At 35.2% G+C, this 14,219-nt stretch overlaps 1 protein-coding gene across 1 annotated transcript in view; it reads right to left on the bottom strand.

Moving 5' to 3' along the window:
* The window catches only part of CWC27 (CWC27 spliceosome associated cyclophilin), a 93,011-nt gene that overhangs the window by 68,687 nt on the left and 10,105 nt on the right, over nt 1-14,219 (bottom strand). The window contains exons 9-10 of the mRNA XM_084225959.1: nt 13,253-13,286; nt 9,261-9,436 (exon numbers count right to left, since the gene is read on the bottom strand). Coding sequence (XP_084082085.1) covers nt 9,261-9,436; nt 13,253-13,286 — 210 coding nt within the window. The remainder of the gene's footprint in view (nt 1-9,260; nt 9,437-13,252; nt 13,287-14,219) is intronic.

The following is a 14,219-nucleotide window of genomic DNA, read 5'->3' as shown; positions in this document are numbered from 1 at the left end:
AAATCTCAGTGCTGGGATTCTGGGTTTTGTGCCCAAACAATCTGGGCTTGTGTTTAATATAGTATAGTCTGCTTTTAAGTTACTGCCAATCATTAACTCTACAAAGACTATGTCTGGGATTATTTTGTCTTTACAATGAATATTATTAATGTAAAGAAGGCAGAAAAATTTACATTATTTTCAAAAGAATAAGTGAATCGTGCAATCCTTAGCACTAAGAAAATAGGCTTATTCAGAACATAAATGTATTGCTGAAAACAATTCTGTAGTAATCTTTTTCTTCCTGTGTGTCAGTAATATGTGTCCAAAATACTGAATTTCTTGAACAAAATATAAAAATGCAAATTGAAAGAAACACTAGATTCTCAAACTTGCAGATAACTTCAAAACTCATTTTTACTAAAGGAAAAGTAGGTAATTGCTTACAGTTTCTTAAATAATTACAGAGACACTATCATCAGTTGAAAAATAACTTAGGAATATATTAAAGAAAAATGGTTAAAATATGAAACTTTACACTTAGATAAACCAAATATTATTGCTATCCTTACAGTCACTAATGTGGGTGATCCCTCATGCACTGAGAAAAAGAAATATGTAAAGCAAAAAAAAAAAATAAACTAAATGTACTTTTAAAGCATTCATGCTATGAGATTAGTGCAGAGGATGAGAAAAAAACTAATAACAAAATGACTTGATAAAACATATAAAGATTAAAACAAGAATAAATGTCATTCAAGGTTCTAGTCCCAGCAAGAGGCTGCTCCCATTCCACTGTAAGACTGATATCTTTTATGCAGTGTACTGTGGACAGAAGGTCATGCCACCTTCTATACCACTAAAACTTGCTTAGAAGTCTCTTGTCTATCACAGCTTACTTCTGACCTTGGTTTTTGTAGGTGTCTTTTTAGAATTTGATCTACTGAGATTGTGTAAGCAATCTAATCTATAGAGAATGCCAGAAGCAACTAGAACACTCTAGTTGTATAAAAATTGGCAAGAAAACCAGGCCAAGTGGACAGGAACAGAAGACAACAACCTCTTGAGAAAGTCTTAAAAAGTCACTCAGTCCCAAGGGTAAGGATTTTTTCTGTTGTTTTCACCAAAATATTCTTTTCTCTCCTTTAGCCTCATACCATAAAATTATTATCAAATTCCAGTCTAAAGGAACTTCATTGGTTGTCAGACTTATTTACGAATTTTTGTTTACATTAACAGTTTTACTGCAATCATTGAGTCACGCAAACATTTGCAAAAGTGAGCATTTTCATACGACTGTGGATAAATGGCAATTTACAAATTAGCAATTTCATTTCAAATCCTTATTGAATTTATATACTATGACAAGTCACTCAAAGCATAAAAAATACACATGAATTAATTTAGAATCCTATCAAAATAAGCATCTAACATGTAAGTAAGTATGACTGTAAGAATGTATGACCTGTGGATGACCTGTGATTATATATGATATAATTACAAAATTAGGATATCAGTACCAAACCAAAACACACTGAAAACACTTCCCTTCTTTCAGACACTTGAAATACATAAAACTCAGACTCTTCCTTTTTTCTCTTTACATCTGTAGAGAATTTGTGTGTGTGTGTGATTTTCTAGTTTAACATTTGCCATAGCCAAGATCAAGCAAGGCACCATAAAAGTATCTAACATTCTTTTCCTGGGGATCTGGTGTATAAAAACATCTTCATAGAACCCAAAGAACTCCTGAACAGAAACAAACAGGAAGTTCAGTTTATAAATTACAAATATGTGGAAATATTTATACCTTCTGAAACGCAGAAACTTAGAACTGCTATTATATTAACACACTCAACAAAACTGGGTTTTAAAAGAATACATTAAAAATAAGTTCATTTTTCAGGTTACTTTCCATTCCCACTGTTTTTGACACCTAGCCAATGAATTCCCACCAGTTAGTGTCTGTGCTTCTTCTTAGCACCACAGGAGAAAAAAAAAAGTTTTCAGGTAGCTTCAGCTTATGCATATCTGCATATAATTGCAGATACACAATGACATAGGCTCTTTGGTAAAACAATTTTAAATGTATTTAGAATTCAGGAGAATCCTATCAGCAAACCACTGGAGGTATGTGTCATTTTCTCTACTTTATTTCTGACATAAACTTCAAAACTCTTCAAAGGCAGAGCCCCACTTGTGCTCTGAGTACAAGCTGAGTTCGGCATGGGAGGCAAGGATCGTATGTTGGAGCACCTGTAACTACAGCATAATGCCTGAAAATGTGTTGATCTTGACAACTGGCAGGTGCTTTCCATGTTCTTATGCTGTAAAGTCAATTCATAAATAATGGAGTAACTTCATTACTTTCAATAATAATTCAAACTCTATCCCTTTACTGAGGCTGAGTTCTGCCCAGATTTCCAGAAAGTGCTTCTCTAGTGAAAGAGCACAGTCCTGATACACACTGAAAATACATAGGTAAAGTACTACTTGCATTATCTCCAATAACCTTCTCAGCCAAGCTTGAATGTTTGCACTAATACCTTCTCAAGAATTTATATGATGAACAAGAAAAACTGTCTAACTCAGCTAGTGTTCCTGATGTACTGTATCTAATGCAAATAACTAACCTTCTAAAATTCTGCTAGGAAACAGGTCAATCAAGATACAGAAAACCAGAAAGACTAAAATACTGCCATACTGTTCTGTATATGTATCAGTACATTTCAATGCCTAGTACTTCCCCAAGAAGCTTTTCAAACAATAATTCAAACCAAGAGTGAAAGAACAGAAATGGAAATCTATTAACCACTGAAGAACAGCAAGTAGAACACTTAGAAGAGTCCTAAATATGTTTAGTGCAATAAAGGCCGCTGAAAGTTATGACTGAAGAGAAACATTTCAATAGGACAAGTAGCAAAGATTTGCTTATTTGCTCTCTTGAAATTCATCATTATAGGAGCTTTTGCACTCTTACAGAAATACTGGTTAGAATTTTATTCAATATTATTTAAAATTATTTCAGTATGTGATTAAATAGCTACTTTTGCATAAAGTTGAAATTTATCCATTTAAATATAAATTGCTTAAAATTGTTTAAAGCTTTGGACACTTATTTTAGTGTCAAAATGGCCTGCTTCAAATTAAGTTAAAATTGAACAACACAAGCTGTTTTGCCAGTTTATTACTAACGATGGCTCCTAGTCTTAAAAGAACATCCAAACAAATGGAGCATATTAAACAGAGTGAACAAGCCTCTTCTGAAATACAGAATTCATGTTTTTTTATAAAATGAAAGTATTTGCAATTTTCCTATGAAACACAAGCATTAGCCTTAACAAGAGATACAGAACAATGGAATGGTTTGGGTTGGAAGGAGATTCAAGAGGAAGAATCTTAGAATGGTTTGGGTTGGAAGGGATGGTTAACAGTCCCTACAATGTGCAGGGACATCTTCAACTAGATCAGGTTGCTCAGAGCTCTGTTCTGCCAGACCTTGAACAAACTGCATGGTGGAGCATCCACCACCTCTCTGGGCAACCAGTTCAGCGTTTCACCACCCTCATTGTAAAAAACATCTTTGTTATATCTAATCTAAATCAACCCTTTCTTTTTTGAAAGAAACAAAACCATTGCCTCTTATTCTTATTGCAAAAGACCCTGCTAAAAAGTTTATCCCCATCTTTCATACAGGTTTTACCTCCCTTGCCTGGCTGGCCATACTTTTGAAGCAGCCCAGCTGGCTTCCTGAGTTGCAAATGCATGTTTCCAGCTCATGTAAAGCTTCTTGCCAATCAACACCCCCAAGTTTTCTCCTCAGGGCGGCCCTCAATCCATTTTATGCTCACCCTGCATTTGTGCCTAGGATTGCTCTGACCAAGGTGCAGCATCTTGCACTTGGCATTGTTAAACTTCAGAATACAATGAGTTTCATTTTGAGAAAAAATTTAAAGAGGGGAAATTTAGGTTTCAGAGTAGCATATAAATTTTGGCACAATGCTATCAGGGAGTTTCTTAATAGAACTAAACATAAGTTCCTGACTGGTTGCTAACTTGGCTAATTTTAGAGTCAATCCAAAAAAGCTGAAAATGTGCTTCCCAGTATGTACATGTAAGGAAGTCTTAAAAAAAAAAAACAACACAAAACAGGCCAAAGGACCATCTTCAAGAATTAGATTACAAAGTTATTGCTTAAAATAGTTGTCAGAGGCACATAATCACTGAGTAGATATATACCTATTCATTCCAGGGAGCTCTACTAAATCCAGTGGTAGTGAATTGCACAAACTGTCACAGTAGCAAGCTGCCATATCAGAACTGCTGGGCAACCTGGGCTTGCTGAATAAAACAAAAGCTGAAGATATAATTGCCAAAATCCACTAACTATAAAACAGAGAAAATGACAAACTAATTCTCAGAGAGTGATGACTGAAAAGAAACTGGAAAGCCCGAGCAACAGAAGTGGTATCAGTTGAACACCTGTAAGAAGGGCTGACGTAGTCAACCTGCGAATGAACAGGGAGGTAGAAGTAAAAAAAAAAAAAGTTGCTGCTCTCTGCATATAACATCATTAAGGCTAACAAGAGATTAATGATGAAAGAGATTTAAAGAATGTTGAAAAATTGGAGATGGAAAAGCACCCAAACCATAAACTAACTTGAAGACTAGAAAAAATTTCTTACTGTGAAGGCTAGAAGGAACTCAATGTCTACAGCTTACAGAAAGGACTCAATTAGAATTTAAGTGGTTGAAGTAAGAGAAAATGCAGCCCGCTGAAGTGAACTTCAGAAAAAGGCACATCAAAAAGTAATTCAGTGGCTACCAGCTGAACCCAGATAAGTTAAAATGTAAAACTGGAAGAGGTACCATTAGGAATCATGTATCTAAGTACTGGAATAAAATACACTCACTCACTAAATATGGAGCAAACTACGCTCTCTTGATATCTAAAAAATTATGTTTGAATGCCTTTCCGGTTCAGCTGTAGCCATACAGTGAGTTCAATACAAGGGTAACTGTCAGTAAATTATGGCATGAGATACACAGTTTATCTAATTGTTTCCTTTGGCTTAAAACACTATTAAGAGAATACCTGAATTTGCTGTATGAAAACAGTTCTCTAGGTAGAGTGAATTTCAAAGTCAGTTGCAAAAAGAGTTTCTATTCAGAACCTCAAAAGCTAGTCTTACTAACATACAATGTCTATTTTCTGGTGCTAAACTGAAAAACCAGGAGGCAAACTCTATTGTTGGACAAAACCTGATAGTAAGTTACACTTAGTTAAAGAAAATGCTAGTAGGATTACAAGAACAGTTATTAAATTTAAAATAGTAGTTTTGTGAAGCAATATATCTGTTCATATAGAAACAGATAAAACTTAACATTCCAAAGTAAATAAGTAGCTCTAAATATATGGTATTTGCATCACATTACTATACTTATTAACAGCCAACATTAACAGAAAAGCAGCTTGCTGAACACAAGATGAGATACTAGATTAAGTTTAAATAAGTAGAAATATATAAATACACATTTTTACTACTTTTCACTATATAATGTTTGCATTATAAGCACAAGGCAACAAGCACACAATAATTACATTTAAAACAACATATTTTAACATAAATTATTAATTTACAAGTACAAAATATCTAACTCATAGTTTATAACAATGGCAGATTTATAAAGTGAAAAGTTTTGATTTCAAAATCTTTTCAAAAAGATTTCCATGTGATCATGTAAAATTACCTTTGGCTTTTCCACATCACAGTACTATATGAGCACTTTAGAAAAGCAAACTTGCGTGCTCAGTGTGGCAAGGTTTATTCATGTTGATGCCAAGGAAATGTTGAGGCCTCTTGACAATATTCAATTTTTACTGTATGGTCTGAGCTGGATTTAGCATGAACTTGAAACCCTGCCTGGAATTATTAACTATTTTTATTACGATTGTGTCTAGATGACAGGACTGTGGGGTGTAAGTTTTTGTCCAAGTTATTTCATGTTGTCTTTCAATAAAAAACTAAGCCTGAGGAAGTACATATTAAAAACTGTTACAGGTTTCTGCTGTGAGGATGAAGGAACTAATTCCTTATATATGCACAGAAAATATGTAAAGCTTCACATATGATTTATTTTACCCATGACAAGCAAATGGATATAAGAAAATAACAGGAATGCAAAGGAGTGGCAATACACCTACTATAAATTACAAGTAGTTAATAGTAGTAGTTATTTACTACTACTACTACTATTCATCTCCTTGGGATAGTAATAGTTTGTAAAACAAAATATATGTGATTACTTAGTTCAACTGCAAATTATACGATTATTAAGAGAAAATATACAAGAGGAAACACCAAATTAAATTCAAGTGATATTAACTACTCAAAAATTCAGCTTCTCTTCCTCAATAGTTTAGCTATTTTAAGCACTTATTTCATATTGCCATTTAATACAATACTCATTACAAGGATGCAACTGAACTTGATTATACAGTGAAAAACTATATATAATCACATCAAATAATGTCCACTGTATTTCACCCCACACTGCATGTCTTGCAAACAATAAGCACTAAAAATTTTTAAAGCTAGTAAGCGGAAATGTGTAGCATCTGAGCTCCACCTACAGGATGAAAAAAAATGTATATGAAATACTTTTAATTACCAAACTAAAAGAGAGCTATTTACTCTGTAGCCTTCAGACGGTCATCTCATGCCACTGCCATTTTACAAACTCAATGAGATGCTGAGAAATTTTATTACTTATCCAATGATGGCAAACACTTCTTCTATCTCTAAACATTCCTACATGTAAACAGCTATTTTACAGTGTGAAGTTAGGTTTAAACTTTCTAAAAAACCCCAGACCAATAGAACTTCTCTAACAACTTGCCATGACTGGGAGACTCTTTTTTTCAAGTCTTATTATCTAATACAAAGTTGTCAAGTGTATAAAGCTATTTTAAAAATATACACAAGAGGTTAAAACACAGACTGAAATGACTAAAACTAACTTTGCCATTTCAGCACTTCAAGTATGGTTGCATTTACATGTGGTATTGGATCTCAGTACCATGAATTTGCAAAAGCGTCTATTGTTTCCATACTGCTTCTTTAAAATAGACTCACAAATGCATTTGGATTAAAAGAAACTGGACTGATACAAATGAATACCGTTTTGCAGAACGAGTCATGCATGTTAAAGATGGTACTCTGAAACAAATGTTGTTAGAAGTTCAATTTACATTTAAGTAACTGATGAGAAGAAATTGTGATAGATATCAGAAGTTTCTTCATCCTCTGATATGTCAGGAGACATTATCCTCAAGCTATAGATAGTCCATCCAACTTTTTGTTTAATATTTACACCTCCCACATCTCTGCCTCTGATCAACATGGGTTTTGACTACAGTAGGTGGTGAACACCCATGAGTATATTATTAAACATTGCCAGTACACTGAGAAAATAGTCACTCTTTCAGACAATGAAACTTAATATTGCTTACCTTACTTTATCTAAACAGACCTCAAATATAAAAACACATTATTTATAACAAACAATATTGTGCCTTTGATTTTCATGCCAAAGGACTGCAGACAATTATTTGGAAAACAGTAAGTCTAGAAATTTATGTTACTTGTGATACTAAGCAGTATTTCCTAAGGCCATGGCTCCCAACTGCTAAAAATGCAACCAATAAAACCCTCTTCTGAGTTAAGATAAGCCATTTGGCTTTAATACTATTACTACTGCCTCCCTGAAAGAACAGAATAACCACAAACAGAGCACATTGACCGACCATATGTAGAGCCAGCAGCTTACAGACTGACTACAAATGTCTCTTAAAATAAGCTATAACATGATGCAAGCTTGGGCCTTGAGTACCTCTTTCCTAAGGGTATTCTCTTGCTTCGTATTCTCTTCATGCTACAAACTTGCTATTACACCTCAGTCAATTTTGCTTCCAGCAGCCATTCTAATAAATCCCCAGGGACAATTGGTGCACAGGTAGTTAGACAGATATGTAGGCAGTAAACATGTAGGGATTCCAAAGCCCTTTGCTGTTGTAAAGAAGTTATTTGGCTGCCATATAGTTCAAGGTTCTTTTTCAGAGAGAGCTTTTCTTAGAGACCTTCAAATTTCTAAATCCTTGCCTCTACTACCGAATATGCCTATTTAATACAAAACTGTAATTGCTTATTCTCCCCAGCCAAGAACAAATCATTGACTCTCAAAACCTTAAAATTGTGTCAATCTCAACCACAGGATTAGTAACCAGCTTTTGGGATTGAAGTTATCCATCATACTCATTGTTCTCTACTTCCTGTGGACCATCTGTCTACAGCAGTGATACTACAGCCACCAATTCCCAAAGCAACACACATCACAACTTCAAAGACAATAGAAAGAAAAGTCAAGGGGTCTGTTTTACAAGATGTTTTGTACATGTTCTTTAAAAAATACCTAGTTATGTCTAACATAGCCATAAAATCATAGTACTCTATTTTATGTACTGCAATTTGTGCTATATGTACTAATATGCTCTTACTGAGAAAAAGGAAAACTGAAAAATAGCAAACCAGCGCTCCAGAATCAGTTTCATGCTGGTTTCAGCTGAGGTAGAGTTAATTTTTTCTACAGTAGCCAGCATGAGGCTGTGTTTTGGACTTGTATTGAACACAGAACTGTTATACAGAGAGCCAAAGCCTTTTTTGCTTTTTGTACTGGAAGCAGGAGAACTGGAGTGACTAGGAGGGATGAGAAGACAAAGCCAGGACAGGTGGCCCCAACTGACAAAAGAGGTATTTCAGAGCATGTGACATCATGATCAATATAAAAAGTGGTGAGAAGAAGGATCAACTGAGTTGGAAGGGATGTTCACAAACACTGGCACAACTAAGTAACATGACAAGAATCCATGCTTTTATGTCTGTAAAGAAAACAGATGTGACTGCTGCAGTGTTGGAAAGCTGGTACACTGCAGGGATGAGTACTGTGTTATACCAGACTTCACAGGACACCTACCCTTTCTGTGAGTCTCAGTAGTGGATGGCTACTATGTGTTACTACTGTGTGTTAAAACGGGTAAAGAAGCTGCTAAACTCAATCTTACAACTAAGAAAAAGTAAAGATTGACAAATACATATAAATAGACTTTATTTCTAACTCACAGGGAAAAATAAAACTCCCATATAAGGAATCAATAAATTATGAAAATCTTAAAACTGTAAACAATCTAAAAAAAAACACCTACGAAACAACACAATCCTTACCTGCGACTAGTTGTTTTCCTTTCTGTCTTGGTTTCTTCCTCTTGAAGTTGCTGTTTAGTATTTTCACTTGTATCGATTTTCAGTTTCTTAGCAATGCGTTCCTTTATTTGAAATCTCTCATTACTGGCAGCTTCATCTTCTACACTATCAGCATCTCCATCATGTTCCTCTTCATCCTTTATTGATTTAAAATGATAAAACTACTTTAGACTTTTTTCAGTACAGAATGACAAATACGGGAATATTTTTCTTATTAATATAATCTCTTCCAAGAAAAAAGTAAACTTTTCAAGCAAATACATCCTTATTTGCTTCAGAGGTAACAAAAAATGGCAAACATGACAGTTTCTTTTCCAAACACAAATTAGTTCTTATCTGTAAGGGTTAAAAAAAAACGAAAACCGTGTAGACTATTAACTCTTACAGATCTGTAGATGACATCACAGCAGTACGATATTACCCATACCATTGTTCATGAATCCAAACTTGGTTGAGACATTACCACTGTCTCAATGATATTGAGACATCTTTCATTTTCTACTGAAAGAAAAACCCCCTACATCACATGGCTATACTACAGTCATGATGGGATTGAAGAGGTTAGCTCATCAGCTCCCGTTAGGGAATTTACAGATACTAAATTGATCATAACAAGCTGTGAAAGTCTATGGAACTGATCATTGCAGCTTGACAGAGGTCAAAGGAGAGGTCTCTGGCCTCTATGCCTAGCACAGGTAGGCAAAAGGGGATAAAGCACCTTGGATCAAAGACATTTGAAGGGAGAAACAGTTGGAGAATGAACAAGTGGCCTGACTAGATCAATTTCCTGCATTGAAGAAGGAAGTCTGTATGAACCTTAACTGAATGATGACAGCTTGAAGATGACATGGTATATCTTTTCACATTTACTTTGGTGTGATGCTCATCAGCAAAAGGAAAGTGTAAGATGCCACATTATTCTAATTTTAGCCAAAGAAAGAAAGAACACTTAGAAATAGCAGTCTGGAGGACTTCACTGTATCCAGGAGACTGCCAGAATGTAAGCACTTGAGAAGGAAGAACATCTACATGTCCTGGGTGTGACACACAGAGTAGCATGAAGACTATGTCCATAAACATGGAGGAGGAGAGAATAGAAAAGCAAAAGCAGCAAGAGGCAAAATTTGGGAATAGAAGAGAAAAATCAAGAATTGGATTTCAGAAGTTGTAGTGAAGTCACTGTTTAGGAATCTTTAGACTACTATGCTTAGATTCGAGATTTAGACAAGACAAGACGAGTCAGAAATAAGAAAGAAATCTCTGAATATTTAGCACAGTAAAACAGCTGAATATTTTGCCAATGAAAAGACTGAAAGGTTGTTGGGGGAGTTTTGTCTGTTCCTTTTTAATAGGGGAAGAGAAAACTGGAACAGGACTGGAATTTCCCTTAATTTACCAGAAAGACATTGTTTGACAGAGGAGACAATGAAACTTTCTAGAAGATTTGCTTACATGGTAAATTGTCAGAGAGATGAGTTTCTACAGACCTCAAGAGCAGGGGGAGGTCCAAAAAAAAAAAGGTGACAGGACTGTGTTCGAAGTCTTTAACAGTCAAGGATAAAGACAGACTCCTGGTGGAGATTTGACTAGGGCTTAGGTAAGAGCATTTCACTGACACACAAATAATTGGACAGGAGAACTTCTGGAATAAAAATGCAAAACTCTAGACAAATAGCATTTGCTAAGTTGTAAGCTAGTTAAAAATTGCAGATATCTGAGTAACAGGAAGAGGGTTGAAATTGGAGAGACAAAATGGTTTAATTTATCCCACTTGGCTAAATCCCCTACTTCCTAAACCACCCATCAGCCTCAGTTTGCAAAGTATTTCACCATTTTTCTTCTAGAAAAACACTGAGAAAATAGGATGTGCCCTTCCTCCTCAACTGCTTTCCCTCCTGCAGCTCTACTCTTTTCTCCTACCCAGTCTCCTTCTTCATTCCTTCTCTCTCTCATTAAGTCCATCTGATATCAACAAACAGACCTAACAACAGAGTCAACAATCCAGACTGAACTGAATGACACCTCAAAAGGGAAGTGGCTGTTCTGTTGGATGATAGTTGTTCTCCATGTGACACAGAAATGCAAAACTGCCTGCCTGAAAACGGTACTACTTCTAACTGCTGTTATTAGCTGGGTGGGGTTGCCCTATTCTTCTCCTTAATATCAAAATAAAAATGGTAATGAGACATTTTGTGACAGAACGACTGCTGGCTGTTGTATGTAATATGATTTTCCCATTTAAGGAGATTATTGAACTGATGGGTGGATAATGTATTTGATCTACACATAGTACTGCATGAAACTTACTGTTCAGCAACTGACAGACAAATAGGGAAAAGAAATTGTGCAGAAAAGAAATGTCACTGGTGAGAAAAAATTTTGTTAATACATTTCATATAATGTTTTCATTAATGACTTGGCCACAAAAAGAATACTAACAAATAGCTATGAGGTCCTGCTAATACAAATGCACTCTCAAAGAATTAAATGTACAAATTTGAGGACTGCAGCAAGAGAAACTGGATGGTATTTAATAGCATGAACAGCAAGGCCAGGTGCTTAGGGAATACTAACAAGAGTTTCTCTTACATGTTATGGGCTTGTAGGTTGCGGGAAGTAGGAAGATCTGGAAGAATTATTTGCTCCCAGGTTTGGCTATAAAACTACCAATTTGTTTCAGCTGTGTAAATGCAAAAGTGATCCTGTGATGTGTTAACTAAAATAACTCCAAGATAGATCATAAAATACTAGAACCACTTCACATGACCCAGGTAACTGCCTGAGATGCTAGATCTTAGCTAAAATCTTAAATGTAATGAAATCTAAAGAGAACACCTCTACAGGAAAAAATGAGAAAAAGCCTTCATATTTCCAACTTTGGCTTAATTAGGTATATTTACTTAAATTTTTATTCTTCAACCTAATGCATCCATGTTCCTTAAGCAAATCCAGTTTGCTTAAGGAAGGGATAGTTGAGTATCTGAAGAATTACTAATTAAATGGCATTCTCCAAACACTTCTAAGACTAAAATGCTCCTGCACAGCAGGAATTAAAAAGGAGAAGAGCAAAAAAGCCTAAATTCATACTATGCCTTGTGAAAAAAGAAAAAGCGTGTAAGCAGATGGTTTTTTTAGGCACACGAATGTGACAGACTGTGCTCTTCTTTTACTTTCACTGTGTCAACACACAGTGTAGTTAATACTTGTGCATGATGGACAGATATAGGAAACAATACTTTCCAGGATTCAATTAGGTGAATGGGAGATTACAGTTCTAGTCATATATTACATCCTTATCTCAACAGCAATTCAAAGGGTACTCCCATGATCTATGGTTGGAGACAGAGACATACTTCAGGTAACAAGCTTATGCCTACCTGCACCATGTACGACAACTTTCTTGTACTTAAACTGCCTCCGTGTTTAGTTGAACGTTACTGCTTGACTATTCAAATTCCACATCTTTCAGAGGTCTTCAACAATACAATTTCACTGCTACAATTTAATAATTCACTGAGTTTTTGTTCTCTTGAAGAAATCTTTCAAACAGGACTCTCACTCACATGCAGACTTACCCTCAAACATTGCAATTATGTAATTATTCATGACAAACTTAATTTTAGTTATTTTTTAAGAAGCAGTTTCAGGGTTTTTATTATTCTGGTGGTTTGTCACTCTGTGGTACAAAATCCATATCACACATTCCTATATAACTAATCTACTAACTGAAATACAATGCTATCAGTTTCTATAAAAGTAGTAGGTAATATGCTAATTCTACCCCACTGTGAATAGCCAAACCTTAGAGCTTAGAGAGAGCCTTCACACTTTTGCCAGAAATCTGACTTGAGCTAGTTTTTAAAGAATCTCTAAAGTAACATTTGTTACCCAAAGGAAATCTTATCTGCCCACAGTAAAAAACAAATAATTATTAGTAAAAAAATAATACTTGCCTCACTCAAATCCTTTTCTTCATTTGCCATTTCACTAAAAGAAAAAGAAAAGTAACTACTTTGAAGTGCCAGAGGAGATTAAAAACATTATTTAAAACCCAACATTCCTTAAATAAAAAAAATTGTTAGCAACCTGAAATTTTAGTAAGCTTATTACTTTATATCATCCTTGCATTTATCTTAAAAGTATCAATATTATTTTCTATCATTTGACTATCACAATATTTTCTAATTAAAAAAGCTTTAAAACAAGGGCATTCATACAATGGAGAAATCCTAACCATATCTTGAGCTATTCAAGCAAAACACTATCATGTACCGTTAAACCACCAAAACTCAGTTGAGATGTTTTTGATCTCATTTATCAAACAATTAGTAGCATTTCATTGCAACTAGTTTATATTTTCGAAGATGCATTTTACTGATACTTAAGCTTAACATCAAGATTTAAATTCGTTATACAGCTACAGCTTGGTGAATTAAAAAAGAAATCTATCTGAATACGCTAAGGCTAATACACCCACTGTTATTTATCACAAACTAATAATAAGGGCCCTTGAACCATTTTAGGCCACTTTTTAAAAAAGAAGTTTTGCTTGAGAAAAACCAAGGAATATTAAATAAGTCTCAAAAGTGAAGGCTTTGAAGTGTGCTCAAAACAATCAATAAGTAATCAAGATCACTAAAGAAACTCTAGATGTGTTGCAATCAATGTTGCAATCAATGACATTATTGAGTAAAGTGCTGCACCTGGGTCAGGGCAATTGCTGATACCAATACAGACAGGGGATGAATGGACTGAGAGCAGCCCAGCAAGGAGGACCTGGGGGTGCTGGCAGATGAAAAGCTGGACATGAGTTGACAATGTACACTTGAAGTCCAGACAGCCAATTGTGTCCTGGGCTGCACCCAGAGCAGTGTGGGCAGCAGGGCCAGGGAGGGGATTCTGCCCCTCTGCTCTGCTGAG

This window comes from Fringilla coelebs (assembly GCF_963513975.1).
Source record: "Fringilla coelebs genome assembly, chromosome: Z".
In the NCBI taxonomy this organism is placed as follows: Eukaryota; Metazoa; Chordata; class Aves; order Passeriformes; family Fringillidae; genus Fringilla; species Fringilla coelebs.
This window is presented reverse-complemented; position numbering and strand designations above follow the sequence as displayed.